The sequence below is a fragment of the Calonectris borealis genome, chromosome 3 (genome assembly GCF_964195595.1).
Source record: "Calonectris borealis chromosome 3, bCalBor7.hap1.2, whole genome shotgun sequence".
In the NCBI taxonomy this organism is placed as follows: domain Eukaryota; kingdom Metazoa; phylum Chordata; class Aves; order Procellariiformes; family Procellariidae; genus Calonectris; species Calonectris borealis.
Window position 1 is genome coordinate 82,325,737 of NC_134314.1, and position 21,394 is coordinate 82,347,130.

Consider the following 21,394-nt stretch of genomic DNA (forward strand, 5'->3'; position numbering starts at 1 on the left):
AATAGCTGTGGGCAAGTGAAGCGACTAGATGAGGAGCTTCTTAGACCTGAACAAAACTGGGGATTTGAGAGAAGAAAATGGGGATGATTTCTATGAAGAAATCCACAAGATATCTTGCATCAAAGGAAGTCAGAATAGGAAGAGGGGAGGGCTTGGGGAGTGAGTCAAGGATGGTGAAGAGGCGGCCAGGAATACGTGTAGGAGTCAATTAAGCCTGAAAGTAGATTTTTATCTAGGAAGATGAGAAGCAGGAAAGAATATGCCATGGGGGCAGTAAGCTTACTCCTGGAAAAGCGGGTAGTGCAGTGACAGCAGGAATGGGGAATGGGGAAGGAGCAAATACCACTTTGCGTGGGGATTTGGCAAAGAGATGGATTTGAGATTACAGGAGGAGCAAGGAGACTGAGAATGGAGGAGGGTGAACAAGCTAATAGGACTGGCCAGTGGCAACAAGGCTAACTTTTGTCATAAGAAAACCATGTCAGTGCCAGAGGCCACAAATTGCCTCCTTTGAAAACGAGATGGGGATCAGCTGTTCCAGCAGCAGGCACAGCCCATACAGTGCCTTGCTTGCAAAGTCCTTTACAGCTGTTGAAGCAGTGGTTGCATATGGAGGGGTGACAACACTTGTCTCCCCACCCTCTCTGGAGAGAGCAAGAAGAGCAAGCTCCAGGGTTTTCATTTCACTTTCCCTGCCTGTCCACATTGCCTCTTTGCAGCAACAGCAAATCTTGCCCTCCTCTGTTTCCATTTTTGTTCTCTCTTCCCAGCAGTTCAGTAGGGACTTTGGTGAAGCATTAGTCTTCTTATGGAGAAAAGGGAATGACTTAAACATTCGGGCTAGGGGGAATCTCTGGGTCCTAGGGGAAGGCAGGGCTGAGCATGAGCAGGGAGAAGAGGACGATGGGGAGAGGTTTTCAAAATTCAGATTTGCTTTCTAAATTTAAGGCTGATAGGCCTTACTGTGTCTTAGAAAGCAGAAAGAGTGCGAAGGGTAAGCAGGATGCAGTAGAGCTGCTGTGAGGAGAGCTGATGCTGTGGTGCAGAGCAGGGAGCTGAGCTAATGACAGAGGGTAAAAAATGTCCTCAAGTGATGCTTATACAGCCTTTTCTTTCTGCTGCTCTCCATCCTACAGCGGGAGAGATTGTAACAGTTGAACCACACCACTCAGTGGGATCTGGCAGGTAAGAGGGCCTTTCCGGAAGCTGAGGAATTCTTAACGGTGTATCCAATGTGTATCCTTCCCCTCTGCACGGAAGAGGCAGAAAGGCAAAAGCAAATGAGAGCACGTTTAATATTTGCAAAACGCTGTCAGAATTCCCTGAGGTGGAAGTGTGAAATGCCCGAGGTGGCCTTCGGAAAGGAAGAGCGGTGTTTCGTGTGGACGTTGAGAGAGGAAGAGGATTTGGCTCCAGTGGGGAAACAGGGCAGCTGCAGCTTTAAGAACAAATAGCTTTGTGTGCAGCTCTCCTTGCTCGCATCTGCATTTTGGTGTATAATTTGAACATTTCACAAGAGTGCTTTCAGATGGTCCTGTGAATGTTTTATGAGCCGTTAAGAAGTGGAGTGCGTATAAATGAAAGTCTGCAGCCGCCACTGTGTGGGGAGGGCACGGGTGCCTATTTTGGGCTGACAGAGTGATGTTCAACAAACGTCTTGTATTCAGGAGGCCAGCAGCTGCTCATCACTGATGCTTAACTGCTTACCCACCACATCTCTCCTACGAGCATCGCTCCCAGGTTTAATGCAGCTTTGTCCTCATTTCTGCCACTGGCTGTGTGCAGATGTACACAAAAGTAGCACACATGCAGATGTGGAAAGGGCCGGTCTGAGGGTGAGAGCCTCTGCATTGTGGATACCTGTATGTGAGCCTGTCTCCTGGGCTGATGGTCACTGGAAAAGAACAGGCTCCTTTAGATCATAACCCATCTGCCTTATTCTACACATGTCTTTAAAAGGGTATGAATTATGGCCTGCTGGGACTGCTTTCCCCTTGTGTACTAGGAGGGGAGCCTGCAGTGACTTGCTCTGATTCAATGTAGATGTCTGAATTTGGTCAGCATTCATCAGCTGAGACCTTTCAACAGTCTCCAAGCATTTGTACTCTCACAAATGACTTGCTAGACAACTCACACATAGTGCATTCAGGGGTGTGTATGTTATGCACAGCTACCTGTGAGCTGCAAGGAGATGGTAGTGCTTTTCTATAGGTGGGTTCTATAGTGTAAAACCTAACAACTTTGCTACAGAATTAATGGAGAAAAGTGTAACAAAACAGCTATAAGGAACAGGGAACCACTTACATCATCTGGATGCAGAACGCAGAAGTCGCTTCACTTTCACAGATTTTCATTACTTGCTCCAGTCTGCCATGTCTTTTTCTATTCCTGCCTCTGGTCCTTTATCTCTCTGTCTCCTTTTGTCAAATTTTTCAGCTTCTGAGGCAAGAGAGGCTTCCCTGAAGCTGCTGCCACCAAGAAAAATGTTTCCTGTCTCTTCACCACCTCCTGAAGTGGCAGCAGAAAATATCTTTTTCTCCCTTTTAACTTCTCTCCCTCTTTGCTGTGTGTTTTCCTTTGCTGTAACCAAGGAGTGTACCTTACAACATATTGTAGGGGATGTTTGGGTGGAGGACATTCTGCCAAACAAGATGAAGCTGATAATGAATCTTGGAGAAGGATGCTGCTAACAATCCCCACCCCTCCCACCCCCCACCTCATTTTGGAGGGATGTTGAACTGTAGGTGATAGTGAGAAGTGAGAGCTATGCTTTGCAACGTTTGCAAACCATGTGTAGAGCAGCCATCCACAATGGAGTGTGCTTGGCCAGGCTTTGGTTTTGGTTGGATGGCAGCATTGAACAAAAGTGGTTTTGCTCCTTTGTATGAGGTGATGCACACAAGCACAATGCAAGGATTGTATTTCCTTGGAAGAATTTAAAGCACCATTTTTTTCAGCAATCATGTACTCTTCTGTCTCTTCCCCCCCGCCCCCCTTTTGTTGCCAATTGCAGGTACTACATGAGCCCCTGATTGATGAGGATCCCGTTTTCATTGCCACATGCACGGAGAGGGAGCTGCGCAAGAGGAAAAAGAGGAAATTCAGTCTCTGGGTTCGGCAGTGCTCATCCACTGGTTTCATCTGCCAGGTGGGTTTTACCTCTTCAGATGTCTTTATTTAGTTCCAACAGGCCCTTAAATGTATTGCAGAACCAAAGGTACCAGTCACTTCTCTTGCTTGCCTTGCTGGGGGCTACAGTCTGAATGCAGCAGGCCTCTGACTCCCACAGATACTAGATCCAACGGACGGTGACGACAAGTTCCTGATGCTCTGTTTGCTGTATGATATAACTGAGGGTGCCTGTCTCTAATACTGTCCATCTGGCTGCCAGCCCTAAGCTAATTAAATTGAAACGGAGTTAAAAGGTCTGTCTGTTCGTACATCCTAAGTTTATCTAAATGTCTAGGTACTGTGACTTTTGTAATTTTTAATGACTCAGCTTCTCTCTCTAAGTATAACGCTGCATCTGTGATAACCAGCAGACTAAATCAATATGGTATCAAGATGTCCATTTTTCTGTGAGAAACATATTCGCGGGGTTTCCTATTACATCTCTTTTCACACCTCTACTTCTCTACCAAAGAGATAAAATCTGATATGACTTCAAGGTGAGATATGAACTTGAGTGGGAGACGTGTTAAAGGGTTTGGCTTTAGTGTTGTAAAGCATTGGGGACAACTTTTCAAATTCTCAGATTCCCCAATTGCTGATGTATTTTGAGAGCTCTTGAAAAATCTGTCCATTTGTTTTGATACCTAGAGGTGAGGGGGCAGATATTTTCTGATATTACTTTTTCCCAAGAGCTTCTGTGAAAACCTGGTGTCCTGCATGTTCCAGAGCAGCGGTTCGGAGGTGCAGGTAGGACACGCACACTGCCTGCTCAGGCTGAATGCGTGTCAAAACTGCAGGGCCTGTGGATTTGCTGTGGTTGAACATTCGTTCATAGTAAAATTTGATCCGTGAATCCCTACAACTGTTTGAGTAGCTATGCAAGAAAAGAGGCTCGCTGGGAACAGGGGTTTGCATTTTCAGCAATGCTGTTCACTCTAAGAAGAAAATTAGGATTATACGTCTTCCATCCAGGTTTTAAAGCAGTTGTTTTGTCCAATACAAAATAGATTCACCTTGTGAAGCATCCTTGGAAGTTTCCGCTCTCAAGGCTTTTGGAAAGTCATTTGCTGCACAGAGGCAGTGTCCTTGATCTCCAAGGTGAACTCCACCAGTCCCACACACAGCTTATTACTGAAGCGTGATGGATATAGTGAGCACAAAGTTTGCTGATCTCTTCTGCCATGCTCCCCCCAGCCAACTGCCACCAAACTAATAAGTCTTCAGACATGCCAGAGGTTTCAGATCCTGATCTATAATTACATTGCACCTCCCGTCCTGTCCATTGAGAGAGTAAATTAATGGAATGTCAAATTAAACAGAATAGATGCTCAGCACCACCTTAATCCTCCTGCTCCCTTAATGAATTAGATACTCATGCTTCACTTGCATCCGGATGACATCCAGGATCATCTTACCAGCTACCTTCTATTTTCATTCCATGGCTTGTCTGTAATTATCATCATGCGAAAAGGATTGGGTGAGAGGGACCTTGGGGAAGGGTGAAAAAGGATATACAGGAACATGAGTGTTCATGTGAAAATGGAAAAACCTAGTCTGGGGAGGATGGGGATCTTCAACTGTGGTATGCTTGAAATACTACGTTCAGATATGTGTCAAACTTACGAGGGATCTTGCAGAATCCAAAGCACTTATTTGGTGGTTTTTTGGTTTATTTACTGTATTAAAACAGAGGGGTGTTTTTTCTGTGTTTAACTTATGGAGAGAATTGAACTAAACAAGAAAAAAATCCAATGTTTTCTGCCTTCACGTGCACACCTTTCCCTCCATCTCTTGTGAAACTGCCATCGTGAAGGAAAGACTTGTTGCCTGATAGTTAAGGACTGACTGGTCTATCACCTGTCTGCTGTCAGAAAAACCTTACAGCACCCACTTGGAAATATGTAGAAATTCTGTAATACTGTCTGGATGAATTCCCTCCCTCATTGTTTCCACATGATGAAACATTTTATTCAGGATAAAATATGACTATAAACACTTCATAAATCAGGCTAATTTGGTTTCAAAAGTCTGAATAATATATATCTATAAAAAGGTGAGACAGTCCAGGCAGAAGAGGGAAGTGAGCTACATATGACTGGCTCTCAGGAATGGAAGGAACCTCAAGAGGTCTATGATGCTCCTGGCCAAAAGCAAGGTCCTCTAAACCTGAATGATGAGACTGATGTTAAAAAATCTCCATTTGAGAACATCCCAGTTTTCCCAGTGATCTGCTTTTCCTATGATGAAAAGAGTTTGTTGGTTTGTTTTCCTGTAAATGTAAAATGATATCAGTGTTTTGAAGCCACATGCTGAGCTACTCTGTGAACAATTCCTGGCTGGCAGATCACAGGGCAGTTGTTAGCGTTAGGAGTTTTAGCTGTTTGACTCCCCAAATTCCTCTGTCTGCTTGTTCTCATGAAAAAAACTCTGAATCACTTTTTTGGGTGTGAGTAAATACCCACAGCTCATTATTTGCTATTTTAAGCAAATGGTGTTTGATTAAAAATCCAGCCCAATAAGCCATTCATGGAACAGAAGTGGCATAAAAATAAATATTGCTTATGGATATAAGAAGGTACATAGTCTTATATATGCATAATATAAATAATGTATGTATATTAGACTACTTTTCTGTCTTCTGTAATACAGATAACCTGACTCCACTCTGACAGTTAAGTCTCTGTTTTAAGATGGACGCACAATTTCAGATCATATCTCTGCTTCAGAATTTCTCAAGCAAAGCATCTTGTTGTAGTGAATAGCTTTGTTGCCGAGTATCTTTTCACGGTCAGCTGGCCAAGTGGGAACATGCAGGAAGGACACATCATTCAAACAAAGTAAATATACATCTACCACAGCTGGGAACATGAGCAAAACCTTTCAGAGGGTTAGAAGGGCTCCAGGAGAGCTGACTTTGGCAAAGTAGGCAGCAAAACTGCCCTGATACTGTTGCCTTTTTCACCCATCCTTGATACTGCTGCAGGAGAGGGCTTGGACCTTCTCATTTCTTTCTTTCTAATTCAGTGAGAACAGCAAACTCAGCTTGCAGGACCTCAGGTGTCCCTCTCTGCTCCATCTTCTCTTTTCTTTCCTCATTTCCCTCCAATATATTTCCCTACATATGTGTTACCACTAAAACACTTTTCAAACCAATATTTTGATATCTTGATTGCAGTTTAAATGATCACAGTAGCTTGGAAGTGTTTCTTTCTTTCTTAGAGTATTTGCTAGTCATCCTATTTAAATCAAAACTTTAGTCATGTCAGTTTTTGTTGCTCTCTTTTTCTCTCAAAAAGTCTGGAACACTTGCTTGTAAAAGATATTCATAAATATAATTGGTAGGACTCTTTTTCATTTTAGATATAGCAATAGAGCGCATAAAAAACTGCTGAGAGTTCCCAAATATCTGATCAGGGCTAGTTATTTTGTCCTGGTAGGACACATCACTCTCTCTCTCTTTCCTTTTCTTGTGTGGTTCATAAGGAATGAATGTGGTCATGAGTAACAGTTACTCAGTGATGCCTAGTCCTTGCATAGCTCCTCCTGCACAAGAAGGTTTTCTGGTCATTTTGCAGACGGAGAAGGAAGCACAGGAAGCTGGTGCCATGCACTGAACCCCATGGGGAGCCAGGCAGGTCGAGCTATTCCCATAGTGCCTCATCCTGAACCACAGGCCTATGGCACAAACATAACCCTAAAGACAGTCCCTGACCCAAAGAGCCATCAATCAACAAAATGGAAGGCACTATGTAGATGGTAGAGAGCACTGCAAAGGGACGGTCAGGCAATATTAATCACTATGATAGGCGGTAATGGAATTAGCTCATCAACCTAATTATTCGCTTAAAAAAGCTGTGATATCATGGTGGAGAAGAGATGACTTTATGGATGTGTGTATCCTTTCCTATTCCTTGGGATGAAATTTGTTCTCTGAGGTTATTCTGGACACTCTTCCCTTTCCACACCCCCTCCCCGCGCCCAGCTGTATGGATTCTGCACTTTCTTTTATTCACTGGCAGAAAGTTCTTGCAATAATGTATTTCATTTTCACTAATATCCCTGTAAAATGTGTCGCCCAGATTTATGAAGTCCTTTAGATCCTTGTGCTGGGGCTGAATTTGAGTTTCCACCTTCCACTGCTTACCCTGAAGAAGTGATGAGTCAGAACAGAGTAAGGAAAAGGGCTGTGTCTCTGCAGCTTGAGTCTTCTCACATTACTGAACGATCAGCGACTTGCCCTATAGTGGTGTTCAAAGAGTGCAACCTGGAGCAGGGTGGCCCTTGCATGAGAGGGTAAGAAATGGCTCTCTCCCTGAAGAGCAGCAGTCTCAGTGAAGGGGGATGTCTGAGGTTACTCCACAGATCAGTGGCAGAGCTCTCAGTTGCAGCAAAAAAACCCAAGCGATGTAAACATCATGCTTTTATAGTAAATGCTGTAGTTCATTCTTGATTTCAGACAGGGTAAGTACAGTCACCTGGAATACTTCATAACCCTGTTGATTTTACAGAGTAAGAACTTACTTCCAGAATTTAGAGAAATTGAGATGGTGCCTCAAAGAATTTATAATTTCACCACACACCACAGAAATGCATTCAGTCGCTGGGAAAGGGAGGGGTAAATAAGCCTGGAGTGAGTTTTGTTTTCAAGGTCAGAGTTGCAGGAAAGTTAGCCATCTGTGCATTTTTTAATAAAGCTGCTCAGAAATATTGGTGTTTCAGCCTGTTTAAGTTCTGTTTAGAGATTAGTCTGAGCCCTCGGGTTTCTTTAAACAGTGCCCTGATAATTTCTCTGTTGCTGGAACAGTTGCATCCGGAACGCACAGATGTAGTGGCTGCTTTGAGGAGGTTCTCAAGGTCAGGCTTTGGCTGGGAGGGGATCCCAGGAAATCTGATCGCCTTCATTTGTCAGTCACTGGTGGCTGGAAGATCCTGTCTGCTTTCTTCCTCTGGCTCCCAGCAGGCTCTGGCTTTTTAATGCATGCGGTTCTGTATTGTCAGCATCTGAGAATCTCAGATCTCAATTAAAAGTCAGTTATCCTCTTGCTCACCGGTATTAAGTGGGAAGGTAGTTTTGCAGATGTGTGATGGGCCAACCCCATTCATTTCTGTCGTGTTTACAATCTTACTGTGTTTCTAGATGAATGGGAAAAACAAACATCTAAATGTTACCTAATGCAAAGATCTTTCCCAGCGTTTACACGCAGCCCCAGTGTCTTATTTTCAGATGGGAATGAAGGTTATTTTTTAGTTCACATCTGCGGTGCCTGGCATTTCGGATGATAAAACTACCTGCGTAGTTGTCTCCTTTCTGCAGGCGTTCTCACTCAGTGTAGCTCTGCCTGAGGAAGGAGGCTAGAAGCACCAGAGCCTCCTCTCTTCCTCACTTAATAGTTTTGCCATAGAAACACTCCTCACGGATCCCATCCCTTTGTGCTGGGTGTTGTAGGCAGAACAAAAAGAAAATCCCTGCCCTAGCAAGTTTAGCATCTAAATGCAAGATGGAAGCATAAGCCTCCCACAGCGAGTCACTTTAGTTCAGGCACTTTTGGCTGCCCAGAGACTCTGCAAGCAGGGTGTGTACAGCAGATTTATTGGCTAATGCACACAGCGGAGAGCTGGGACCAACACACTGCTAGGCACCGGTATACTCCCGGCCCCTGGTGAGCCTGCGGAGGCCAGGCAGTCATCAGCCTTGTCGCTCGTTGGAAGTGAGCTGGGTCCTTGATGTTGCTGAATTGTCATCTTCTGTTTTTTTCTTAAGATTTTATAGCTTTTTATGTAAGTATTTTCCTCCTTGAGCTACTACATGTTATCCCCTCAACAGTTACAGCACTTTTGATAGTTTTTACTTTTCTTATTTTGCATCATTTATATACCTTCTCACTTACATATATCCTCACTTATACACCTTCTCACAGCTCAACAGTAACTTTCTTCGAAAAACTGAGCCAAGGCTGTGCAATTGTGTGGCACCAGAGTGAGGCTTCAGTCATGGACCTGAACTGGGCTGCCAGTTACACAGAGGGAGCCCGATGAAACAGCGCTAAGAGGGTAGCAACACCAATGCATAGATTAGCAATTGTGTTGTGGGGGTTGCATCCTCTCTAAGAAAGATATTGAAGAGCAAAAGGAAAGAGCTTTGCAGAGGTTAGCACTGATTTCCAACCAGGCAGGAGAAGGGCAGCATGGAAAGAAGCAAACATGGCCTTGTTTGGCATCGGTGGTTGGATGCCTGGCTTCACAGGGCAAACAGGCGGGAATCAGTATATTGAAAAGGTACAGGAAGAGCTCAATAGCGAGGGCTAAACAACAAAGGCCTGTCTCCATTTTCCAGCCCCACTTCCATTTGATGCTGCAAAAAAGAGGGAACTGCCAGAAGACTGACATGGTTGAAGCAAAGGGTTAGGCAAGTGATGTCAGGGGCAGAGTGCTGTCTGGATGTCAAGATACATGTAAACAAGGCAAAAGATAATCGCAGTAATTGAGAGGAGAAGCAGGCAGCTCTTAGGTATTTGAAAGAATAGGAAAGGCTTTATCACAGAGGTGTTACACATAATGAAGATGCCTGACTTAGATGTGGCTGGCCTAGCAGAAGCTATAGAGAGAAGTCAGCGTTTGGTGATACATAGATTGTAGGTTCACCATACAGGTAAGATGTCGTAGCGTCCCCAGTGATGATACAATCACATGGAGGAGTAATTTCAGGGGAAGGAAAACAAGGAGCTTTATTTTTAGCCATGTTGGGCTTGCATTGTCAACTCTACCAGCTTCTCTCTGCCAGTCTCACCACAATCTTGTTAGAAACTTTGAAGAACATGTACAGACAAAACAGAGATTTGCCAATCCTCAGCACACAGACGTTGGCTGGATCTGTGTGTTAATGCAGATTGAAATATTTCAAAACAGAAGGGAGAGGGGGAAGAGATGGGGACCAAGGAAAGAGCTCTGTAGGGAGCCCCAAGAGCTAGATGGGAACAGAATGGGAAAGCTGTGTGTCCCTTGAATGCTGTTTTCAAAGTAGCCTTTAGAGGAGTAGGAAGAGAATGAAGAGACGCTCAAATCAATGAAAAGATCTGGTCTCGGTAAGAGCACCATCAGTGGTGCTGAGGAAGAGCTAGACCTAAGAGCTGGCTGAGAGGATGGCATTAAAAAGGGGGGGAATATGGGCTGCAGAAGGTTTAGGGTGGGACTGGAGGGGAGGATCTCCCAACAGCGATGGTGATGGCAACAGTTAGAGATTGAGGTTTAGGATGAAAGAGGAAGACAGAGTGAGGCAGGATCTAGAGAGTGGCACTAGGAATGAGCAGTTGAGCATTTGGCTGTGAAGTCTATAGAAAAATGAAGGGGTTTTTTTGATAGCTATTCAGGATCCAAAAAATATGACAGTACCATTCTTTGTTCTTTTGCTTTTATAACTGTGTCATCTAAAAACTTGGCTTCTGTTTTGTGGTTTTGTAGGGTCTGCCCTTTGTAAGATATTTTGCACAATGTAGCCTTCAAAATCTTCCTCCTGTTTATTACTACCCCCGCCCTTTTATTTTCTTCCAAATGTCATCTATTTCATTTGAGAATTGTACCCTGGGGTGCTTCAATTATGTATGAATGTGGAGTATTTTAGTTTCTAGGGCACGCTTAAATGTGCAGTCAAGATGCAGCTTTTGTTCCTAAGTGCTCAGTTTTTTTACCCAGTTTCTAGCGAGTCCTTACGAACCTTCCACAGGAATTTTCCATAGAGTAAATTGCCAGCACAGAGCAAGGAAATTCCTGTTGGCTTGTAGCACAGATGTCTACTCTGAGACCTTCGGTCCTCTGGTGGCACTCTCTCCAGCAGCCTGCCTCTGTAGCCAAACATACTTGGTTTGAGTTTCTGAATGACAGGTGATTGACTTGCCTCTCATCTGTCAACATGTGAAATCTCCTGCTCGGATATGTGATGTCTGTTCTGATTGCCTCTCTGTAGGCAAAAGGTCTTTCCAGAACAGTTTGCACTGTTTTTCTTGTTTTGGAAGAGCTCAGCGCAGTCTTTACCCATACCCTGTCGCTCGGGCATTCAGGTATATTGATTGATACCTACTTTTGCGTTTGTGATGGGAGAAGGCAGAAGCAGTTGTAGGTGGAAGGAAAGATGTGCCAGAGACTGTAAAGGTCTTTTCTTACTGTCAGGCTTTTAAAGGGAAGAGACTGTTAGGGTGCTGCATGGAGACTGAAGGCAGAAGAGAGGAGGGTTTGAGGGATGAATTAAACAGTGTGAGAAGAGAGAGCTGGTATTGTGCACGCAGGTTTCAAACATGGTGGATTGAAAGTATGTGGTGCAATAGGGCTGCAGTAGATAGAGAGATGGCAGGATTGAACGTGTAGCTATTCTGATAAACAAATAATTGCGGGATGACTAGAGAAAGCTCCGTTTCTGTCCCAGCACTGCAGGATAAAGAGCTTCAGCCTGTAGTTGCCTCCTAAGACAGATGATGTCACATCTATAGAAGTTATCCCATTTGGTGCCGTAGATCGAATGGATCAGTAGCCACTAGAAAAAGATGCACAGTAAAAGTGATCTCTGCAGATATTCAAGAAGCATTGCTTTGACTGTCACCCGCAGAAGCAGAGGATGTTGCTGCCAACATCTCCATCTGTTGTCCAGCAGCAGTTGTCGAGCCTGTACTTCTGACGACATTTTGCTGTTGGAGCACATGGAAAGGGCACAAAGCTCTAATGCTGTCACAGGGCAAAGCAGAAGCTCTGGTGAATAGTTAAACAAACGTTTCTGGGGAGCAGCTTCTGGCTATGCCTGTGAAGGTCTTGCAGCCAATTTCTGGCAACTCTGCTTTTTCTGCAGACTGCTAACTGTTAAATACCACTTCTAATCCATTTCAGAACGGGGAGGAATGCTGTGGGCTTCAGTAGGCAGGATCTTAATGATTTGAGGTAGAGTGAAATAAGCTGAATGAGAGGACGGGGAGAGGGAAAATAAAGGCCATATGGGATCCTAGGCACTTGCAAGGATGTTTGAAGCTATGCCTTTGCCAGTTGTCTGTACGCAGCCGCTGTTTCACAGCAGCCTTAATGCCTTCCAACATTATGCTGCCGTCGCCCATCTTCCCAATAGAGCTAAGCATGATAAAGCTTTGAATGATGCTTCTCCAAAAGAAGAAAAATTGTGCCAAGAACAAAGACTGTGCTTGGAAAGGCAGGAAAATGCCCAAGGAGAAGAAAGGGGGATATATTTAACATTGGAGGAGGAGGGAAGATTCAGTAGTGGGTATGGGTGTTTTGCTAAAGGGCACTGGGGAGGGCAAGGGGGAATGAGAATCACAAGGAGGCCGTTACAAGGACCCTTGAGATAGAGGGGAGTGCAGAGGGAGGGTGCCAGGTGCACAGGGAACTCTGCTAACAAAACCTATGGAGTATGTAACATCGTAGTAGGAAAATAGTGGTATCTCAGTAGACAGTTGCATGGTGGGCGTGCGCTTTAAAGTAGCTGCTTGCAGACTCAAACCAGCCCACGGTGAGGGACCAATTGGCTCACCAGCAGACTGTCTCATCCCTTGGGGGATACTTTATGGGGAACACAAGTGAGGATGGAGCAGGAGAGACCCTTGGTTGGCTAAGACTGACTGCAATAGCGGAGGGAAGGTGTAGGACACTTTCCTATACTTAGAGATTCCTGCTTTTTTTTCAGCTCAACTGTTAATCCAAGGTCAAAACAAATCTGTTTGCATCTTTTGTCTCCACTGCTTTGTCTGTAGATTTTAAGGGCTTGATGTGTGGTCTCTATGTTGACATACTAGTAACCTAATCTTAATTTCAATGCCAATAATCATGAAATTCCTTTGCTGTAAATTTGGAACAATCTGCCCTTTGTATGCATTCCACTGTTAAGCTGCTCTCTTGAGTCCTGATTAATAACCTAAATGACTTACTGTAATTAGTTAGTCCTCAGCCTTAGCATTGGGGAAAGCACAAATTTGACAGCTTTCAAAAGTGAGTGGAGCATGGTCAGGGAGTCTACAAACATTCCTGCCTTTGTCCTCATCTGGAAACTGTTTCTATCAAAAAAGGGATTTATTTTTTTTTAAAGATAAATAATGTGTATTTAAGAATTCCTTTTAAGATGTGTTGTACTTCTTTTTGGAATTAGAGTGTATTTGTCCTTGCACCAACTTTGTTCTTTAGCACGTCAATTACTTCAAAATACAAATTATGTCTCAGAGATTTCATACATCACACACTCCTCTGGGGTCTGTTCCACAATGCATGAATTGCTAGGGAATATTACATTAATATGTCTAGAATAGCAGTGCTGGGAGATACACCATCTAAAATAGGGAGAAGATGTTTAATTGAATTTTGTTCCACTCTAGGATCATTGAGATATAAGTTACTGGGAGCACTACTGCAAACGTGTGAACATTTTTGCTCTCTGAGCATTGTAATGAGCTTTCCTTTATGAAGGAGTGTGTTGCTAAAAGAAACAGATGCATATACAGGAAAGCAATGCTGCATATTCTGGATGGTTGGGGTCTCAAGCAAGATTAACAAAAGCTCGTTGTGGATACATCACTGCAACAAACAAGGCACAATTCCTTTTCCTTGCCCCTGAATACTGAGCAAGTTTCAGCTTTTTCTCTGACGGGTAAAATTTTCTGGAATTCCTAAAAGATGTGAGTATTTCAGAGCCAAAGTCATGAAGGCAGGCATGGGCAAATTTTTCAGAAAATTTGCATTTGTGTGTTTTTGAATCTTTGCAGGTTCCATGGTGTTGCAATACTGTTTGAGTGACTGAGCATAGTGTCTGCTTCTTCTCCTTTCTCTTTCCAGCAGGTTATTTCTGCTGACTTTTAGAACAAGATGAAGGTCAGATGCCTAGTTGATTTTAATAGGTGTTCAACTTTGGTGAAAGTTATACTTGTAAAATACTGTCAGAGAAATAAAATTGAATGCTTGTGTACAAAGGAAGGGTTATGTCCTTTCTCCCTCTGCAAGACAATGCAGAAGACTCCTCTTCTAGAGGGATCACTTGTAGGAATGAAGGAATAGCTTTACTTCAGTGCTCTTTCAGTTGGTGGGTATACTAGCTGGACTGTGTTCGGTTAATTATAGTCACATTACTAAGGGATAGATGTTCCTGCACTCTAACACAAACATGTATGTCCACCTACAGATGATGGTGACAGCTCTCTTGAAATTTATAGCGTTGTGGCCTGCCGAGTAGCAGGCTACACGCTAAAGCTACTGCAGCCTGCTACAAAGGAGCCAGGCATTTCCCTAGGAAGAGTAGCATATTGCGTTATACCCTGGTTCCTGGTTCAATCTGTTTTGGTGGGTTGTCTCCAAATCATGATCTAAGTAAAGGATCTGAGAATTAGTACTGTGCCTGGCGAGTCTGATGAGGATGTTCTGGCTGGTCGGGTGTGTGTATTGCTGCCTCCTCTCATTCATGGAGGTGCACACGCACTTGTGTTGCAGCCTAATGGTTGCTGCCAACAGAAGTAAATCTGAACATTACTGCAGTGAGCTAATGGGCCATTTCCTTCTGGTCATCTTGTAGGGGCCTTTTTTGAAACTGAAGTTCCCATGCTCTCCTTTTGCTGGCAGCTTTAAAGCCTATGCAGATTCAGTACAACACGTAATCTCAGTTATGACTTCAGTCTTTTCCTGCCAAGCAAACAATCTTCAAACTGCACAACAGTGACAAGAACCTTAGGAGGCCCTTAAGCTGAGGCAAAGGACACTGTATTTATTGGTAGCTGTGCCAGCTAACCTGAGGTGGTTTTAAAGCAACAGCCCCTTGACAGGGTCTGTAGATATTAGCAGTTTATAAAAAGTATCTATCTGCTGCCTTGATGCTCAGCTTGTCTCTGGTTGAGCTGAGCAGGTATGTTGGCAATTGCACCTGCTCCTTCTGGATTCCTTATAATCTTCTGACTTTTCTTACTATTTCTCGTTTAAGATTTATGTCCATCTCAAAGAAGGGAGTGGTGCTGATGGGCTGGACGCTTTGAAGAACAAACCGCAGCTCCACAGTATGGTGGCCAAAAGCCTTTGTCAGAATGCCTCTGGGAAGAACTACATCATCTTCACTGGCCCGAGCATTACCAGCCTGAATCTCTTTGAAGAATTTGAGAAGCAAGGTGTGTATCGGGTGACTCACTGGGATTTAAAGATGACAGACCTAGGGGCCCTCGTGCCACTGAATTAAAAAAATTCCCAAAAGGCTTCACTGAGATTTCAATTCCTTGTATAGATAAGTTGGTCATCTCTAAGAAAAGATCTCATTCATGAAAAGGTACTGTGCAGAGGACTTTCTAAGTTGCTCTTTAAATCTTCCTCTTTAAATCTTCTTAAATTTCAAAATGAGGATTTAAAAACATTTTTAATAAGGGTATTTAAAGCCCTTGCTTTTGTTCTTTGCCTTAGAAATGTGAGGTCTAATCTCCTATATGGCCTGGGGGACTTTTCAAGGGATTTCCTAGCTGCGTGTGATTTTTCTGTTCCCATTGTGAAAGATTAGGGATGGCGTGAATCCTTAAAGGTGTGCTTTAGAAGTTAAAGATGTGACTTCTCTGGATGACATTTTATGCCATTGCAGAAGCCCTAGCATGGTTTGCTTTTTTGCTGGTATAAACATGCCTTGGTAGCACAGTTTTTAGTTCTGAAAGCATAATAAACTCTACGCTGGTAAAAGCACACTTGCCAGCAGAATGTCCATCGATATGGCCGTGTGGCTCTCCCAGCCAGTTTCTTGCTAGTGCAGAGAGTAATCCCAGGACATCCTCTCTGTCAAATGCCCCCTCACCTTGGGTGTGGAAAATCCATCTGTTACTTTGCTTTCAGAAATGCTGAGGACTTGTGACTCCCCTTAAATTATAGGCTCCTGCGCTCTTGACAGTCATTTATAAGTCATCTCAATGTAACTCTCGGCTTGTTCTTCAGTCAGCACGGCCTGTCAGAGTCGGTATGGTACGTACGATAGATCATTCGTAGCAGTAAGACTGGATGCTGCCATTATGAGTCATGTAGGAGGAGGCTACAGGGCCATTTCCCTTTTCAACACACCACTGACGATAGAGTTTTGCTTTTGGCATGTTTTCCATTGCAGAAAATTAAACCCACCTGGGGCATTATATTAATGAAATGTGGCCCAAAGCAGGAGGAAAGACTGAAAATTGAGACAGTATCTTGATTCTCATTTAAATGAAAACACCAGTGAGCTGCACCAGTGCTGTAGTTGAGCACTTCAGACTGCGCTGGCACTGAGGGCTGTCTCTGTTGAGCTCCATGCAGCACCTAGCTTCTACATTATTTTAGGTAAGCTGGAAGCTCACAGAGTACAGTGGAATACCGCCATATTCTCACAAAAAAGTCATGGTTTCCCAAATGCTGCAAACAGCCAAATGGGAAAGAAGTCAAGCATATTTATAGTGCACTGGAGTTTTTCCTCTGAGCAGAGACTGTTCTTTAGTAAATGACTCTTTTCACAGCTGATTATAAGCATTACATTTTTAAGACTACCAAAGCAATGATGCAAAATGTGGGTTCAAAAAAATGTAGAGGATAACCCACATATTCCTAGTACCTGAGATGTGTCAGGTTTAAATGTAAAGACTGACAGACAAAAGCTTGACTGCTGAGTCTCGCACCCTTTATGCTCAGCTAGGGAAAGATAAAGTCAATATGGCATGACCCAGTTGGTCCATAACCCCGGTGAAAAAGATGCTTGGCTACTAAACCAGCTGAGTGCTTGGTACTTACAGATAATTCAAATTGTTCACAGGGGTGAATTTTTCATGGTCTTTACACTGAACAGATCATTCAAATTAACAGCTTCTAGCAGGTAGCAAATTCAGTAATGTCTTTTTAAAGCATGTAATTTTGACTTACTATCCAATCAAATATGCTAATGCTATACTGAGATTTCAGTTTGGTTCATGATTTATTATATGGTCTCATGAGACTTTTTATGATATTTGACAGCTGCTTCCAAAATTAAATCTCAGATCTGGTACACTCTATCACCTTCCTAGGGGTGCAGCTATGGGGTGGGTGGGGGGCAGACACTAAGACAGCAGGTTTATTGGCTTTGCAAAATAGCATGGCACTCCTATATAAAGAAGATCATGGGGAGAACGTGAAAGTGTTTCTGTTTAATAAGGACATGGGATTGTCTGCGTTTGCCATGAGTTACTAGGGACTAGTTCAGAGGTTTTGCAGGGAGATGTTGAGCTGGAAGGACTATGAGACACTGGGAGAGGTGAGATGCTAGAGATGTCAAGTAGTGGTGAAGTCACTAAGAGCCCTGGAGGCGATGGTGTTTACTGACTCTACTGCAAAGCAGCTAATGTATTGCCAGCACCTGCTGGGATCCTACTGCATTGGCAGTGCATTTAGAGAGAGGCAGGCAGAGAAGCCTGGACTCAGCAGAGAGATCTCTCCTAATGTATCACACAGTCACCCTCAGCAATGACCTTAATGCTTTTTTGGTATGTGGCTTAGCCAACTAAATCTGAACAGGGCCACACCATGACCAAGAAGTGTCATTAGAGCCTGTTGAAGAGCATCTATGCTCAGGTGCTCGTGACAGTTCAAGACCCATTCTTAAACTGATGAATTTACTTTTCTTGTTCAAGAAAATTTAGTTTCTGGGCTAGGACAGGATCAGCAGTAGAAAGATCCCATTGAGAATTGAAAACAAAAAGAAATTGGTATTAACTGCTTTACGTTGTTTGGGGTTTTTTGTGATTATGAACAGAGAAATAGAGGGAGATTTAAATAAGCTAATGCTTAGAAACTATAGATTTTTGGGGAACTTAAACTGACATTTAAGGGAACTAAAGGAAATTCTGGAAAATCTAGAAAGAGGCACCCACTAAAAATGTATTAGTTCCTCTCAAAATTCTTGATGAAAAGGCCTGGGGGTCTTGGTAGCCAGCGAGTTGAACATGAGTCAGCAGCGTGCCTTAGCAGCAAAGATGGTCAACACTATCCTGGGCTGTGTTAAGATGAGTGTAGCCTCATCCCTGTAGATCAAGGGAGGTGATTATTGCCTCCTACTCAGCACAGTTTTGGGCAAGACCCCCCAATACAGGAAAGGCATTGATAAACTGGAGTAAGTTCAGTAGAGGGCCACCAATCTGACCAGGGGCTGGACCAAATGCTCCGCTATGGGCAGGGAACAGCGCTTGTTCAGCCTGAGAACAGGCAGCTTCGGGGGGGACCCAACAGCAGCCTTATGCTACCCAGAGGAGGTTGTCGAGAGAATGGAGTTGGCTCTTCACGGTGGTATGTCGTGGAAGGATGAAAAACAACAGACATAAACGGAAACAAAAGAAGAAGTTAAGGCTAGGTGTAAGGGTTTTCCTGAGGACAGTGGAACAGGATGCCCAGGCAGGTTGTGCAGTCTCCGTCCTTGGAGGTTTTCAAGCCCAGACAAGATAAAGCCCTGAGCAGCGCTGTCTGACCTCCCAGCTGACCCTACTCTGAGCAGGGGATGGGACTAGAGACCCCCTGAGATGCTTTCCAACCTGAATTATCCTTTAATCCATAGGATCCTGTGATCCTATGAAGACTTTTGTGGAACCTTAACTATCGTTTGCTTTTCCTGACTGTAACCTGCACATGCATTACTACAAAAACCACAGTGTTCTTTATGGAAAGCCTGCTGTGTAGCACCTTCACTGTACCACAGTAGAGAATATGTGCCTAGTAATAAAGGGATATCGGTGAACATAATTCTAAGATCTTTGAACATACCAAGAGCTGAGACAACTTCAGAAAATAAGACAGGGCACTTTGGTCTTTTTCAAAATCAAAAACCTTAATAGACCTCTTCTTTATTTTTCAGGGGACATACAAAGCATTTCTTTCTCTGGCCTCTGAATAGAACTGGAAACCTGTACTGAAATACTCCAAATTCTCTGTTCTGCAAGCAGACAGCTGTCATTGTTATTTGCTGTGACATTCATCCATAGTGCACATCCCTTTTTCCCCCTCTAAGCATTAGTGTTGTCCCTTACAGAGGACAGCACCTCCTAAAGCCCTGTGTCCCATGCTTCCCGTAAACGTATGACCCCCGAAACTCCGTTTTGCACTTTCTGAACCAGCAGGAGCAGCTGGCTCTGTCCTGCAGAGTGGCTGGGGTTGGCAAAGCTGCAGGAGTTGCCAGCTTGGGCGACCATGGCATTCCCTCAACCTTTGCAGGATCCTGCAACTCCAGCACATGGACTAAAGCAAGCTCTCATCTCCTCCACAACAGGCCCCCCAGTTGCCCTAGCTCTGACTTGACGCAGCGTTGCATGCAGGATAAATGATTGCAGAATGTGTATTTTTGCCTGAACTAGCTCAAGCCTGGCTGCCTTTGCAAATGGTACTAATGAAGACGTGGTGAAACAGGCTTCAGCACAAGCTCTCCAGGGCATGGAGACCCTGGGAATGAATCTCGGGTGACTACACCACTTTTCCTCATCTTTGCTAAGCTGGCTTATGTGTATGCATTTATATTGCATTTACAGTTTAAGAAGACCAGAGGAGGACAACCTGTCTCCATTGACTTCTGTGTATGTGGCAAACACCTGTTGTCATTCTGATTTAATTACACACAAAAACTTGATTGAGCCAGATGGGCATAATTTTTATTGCTTCTATTGCTATAGTAACTGGATGGTTTTAAAAAACTCTACAGATTAAGGGTGTCATCCGTGATGAGAGAGGCTAGTAAATCTGCAGAAGTGTTGCACTTTTCTAGGCTATACAGCAGGAAGGTTACACGGTGTGTTCCTGAGAGAGGAGATGGTTCCCATTATTCTGCATGAGGAGTGAAACATCTGCTGGAAGCTTTCTGGAGGCTTATTGCCTGAGCTAAAGGAAAGACTACAATTAATTATTATGGGATCTCAGTGATGGCTGTTGCTATTTTGAAGCTCTAGCACAATAATGTAGTTATTAGCTTGGTTTTATACCATTGCAGTCTCCTGGAGAAAGTAAGTATCACCCTTCAGTGAGTCATAAACTTTAGGTGGCTAAGGAAATTCTTCTCAGGCTTGCTTGTTACCAGAGCAGGAAGATCTTAATATTGGCTAGAAGAAAGCTTTCTAAAAGTTTGCTATGTTAATGCCGAAGTTTGCAGGTACATGACTTACACTGTTTGTGTACCTCTTAGGAAGACAAGAAAATTAAAAAAAAAAAAAGCGCCTTCCACTGGAGGTGCTGTTCCTCCTATATTGATTGTAAGCCTGTTGCCATCAGGCTTTTATCGTTGTCTTTTGTGGAACGAACTTACAGGTTTCCAAGGATGGATTCATTCATTAGAAATAACCGATGGAGCGCACATTTCCTCCTTCAGAATGAAGTTACCCTATTGCTGTGTTGTTTGACCTTCTTCTGATGAGTGTCTTAAATTTCTGATGGAAGAGCCTTAGCTCCTTGTAGACCTGCCCACAGCAACTGGACCAATTCATGAGTATTAGCAATTATTATAGTAATATTCCTGCAGTATCTGTGAGCTGTTGAGGGGATGCTCAGCATGCCAGGCACTATATGAACCAAGGACAAAGGCTGCACCTGCACTCAAGAGCTTTCCAGAAAGGCAGAGGCAGAAGAGCCAAATAAATCAAAACCCAAGAACAGCGGTAACATGCTCAGGGGAAGCCACTGTAGTCTGACTTAGCGTTTCCCCTGTAAGGATATCCAGTTAGCCAGCATGCAGAATTCAGCACAATGAAAAATTTGATCAAGCAGACTTAGCTGACAGATGAGCTTTAAACTACCACAAGCCTCAGCTGCCATATGAAAGATGTGCACAGATGTCACCTGCTTCCATGCTGTCGTTTTTTTCCCACTCAGGTGGGTTAAAGCAAAACCAAGGGAGACTGAGGAAATTTCAGTCCAAGATTTCCTTGAGTTCAGTTAATTTGATCAAGATCTGCTTCTCTTGGACTGACAGAAACAGGCCATTATTATTTCACAGCCTAATGACAAATTCAAGCATTGTCATTATTAATGTTGTTTCCAAATCTTGCTTGTGTCCACCTGGCTGCATTGAGATGTGTTTTGTGGTGTTAGATTTTATTTGTTGCCTCTTTCACGTATAAAAGTCCAAGAAGCTGTGAGCAGTAAAATGTGTCACCTGTGGAGCCTCTGATGTCTGTGCAGGACAAGATCAGTGCTCACTCAGCTAGGGCACTATTTGGTTTATCTATCTCCTTTCCCTAAAATCTGTTTTCATTGAACT

General features: G+C 43.7%; 1 protein-coding gene across 1 annotated transcript in view; it reads left to right on the plus strand.

Moving 5' to 3' along the window:
• PGBD5 (piggyBac transposable element derived 5) overlaps nucleotides 1-21,394 on the plus strand; it is a 71,883-nt gene that overhangs the window by 40,376 nt on the left and 10,113 nt on the right. Inside the window, exons 3-4 of the mRNA XM_075148140.1 lie at nucleotides 3,014-3,148; nucleotides 15,119-15,299. Of these exons, the coding sequence (XP_075004241.1) occupies nucleotides 3,014-3,148; nucleotides 15,119-15,299 (316 nt within the window). The remainder of the gene's footprint in view (nucleotides 1-3,013; nucleotides 3,149-15,118; nucleotides 15,300-21,394) is intronic.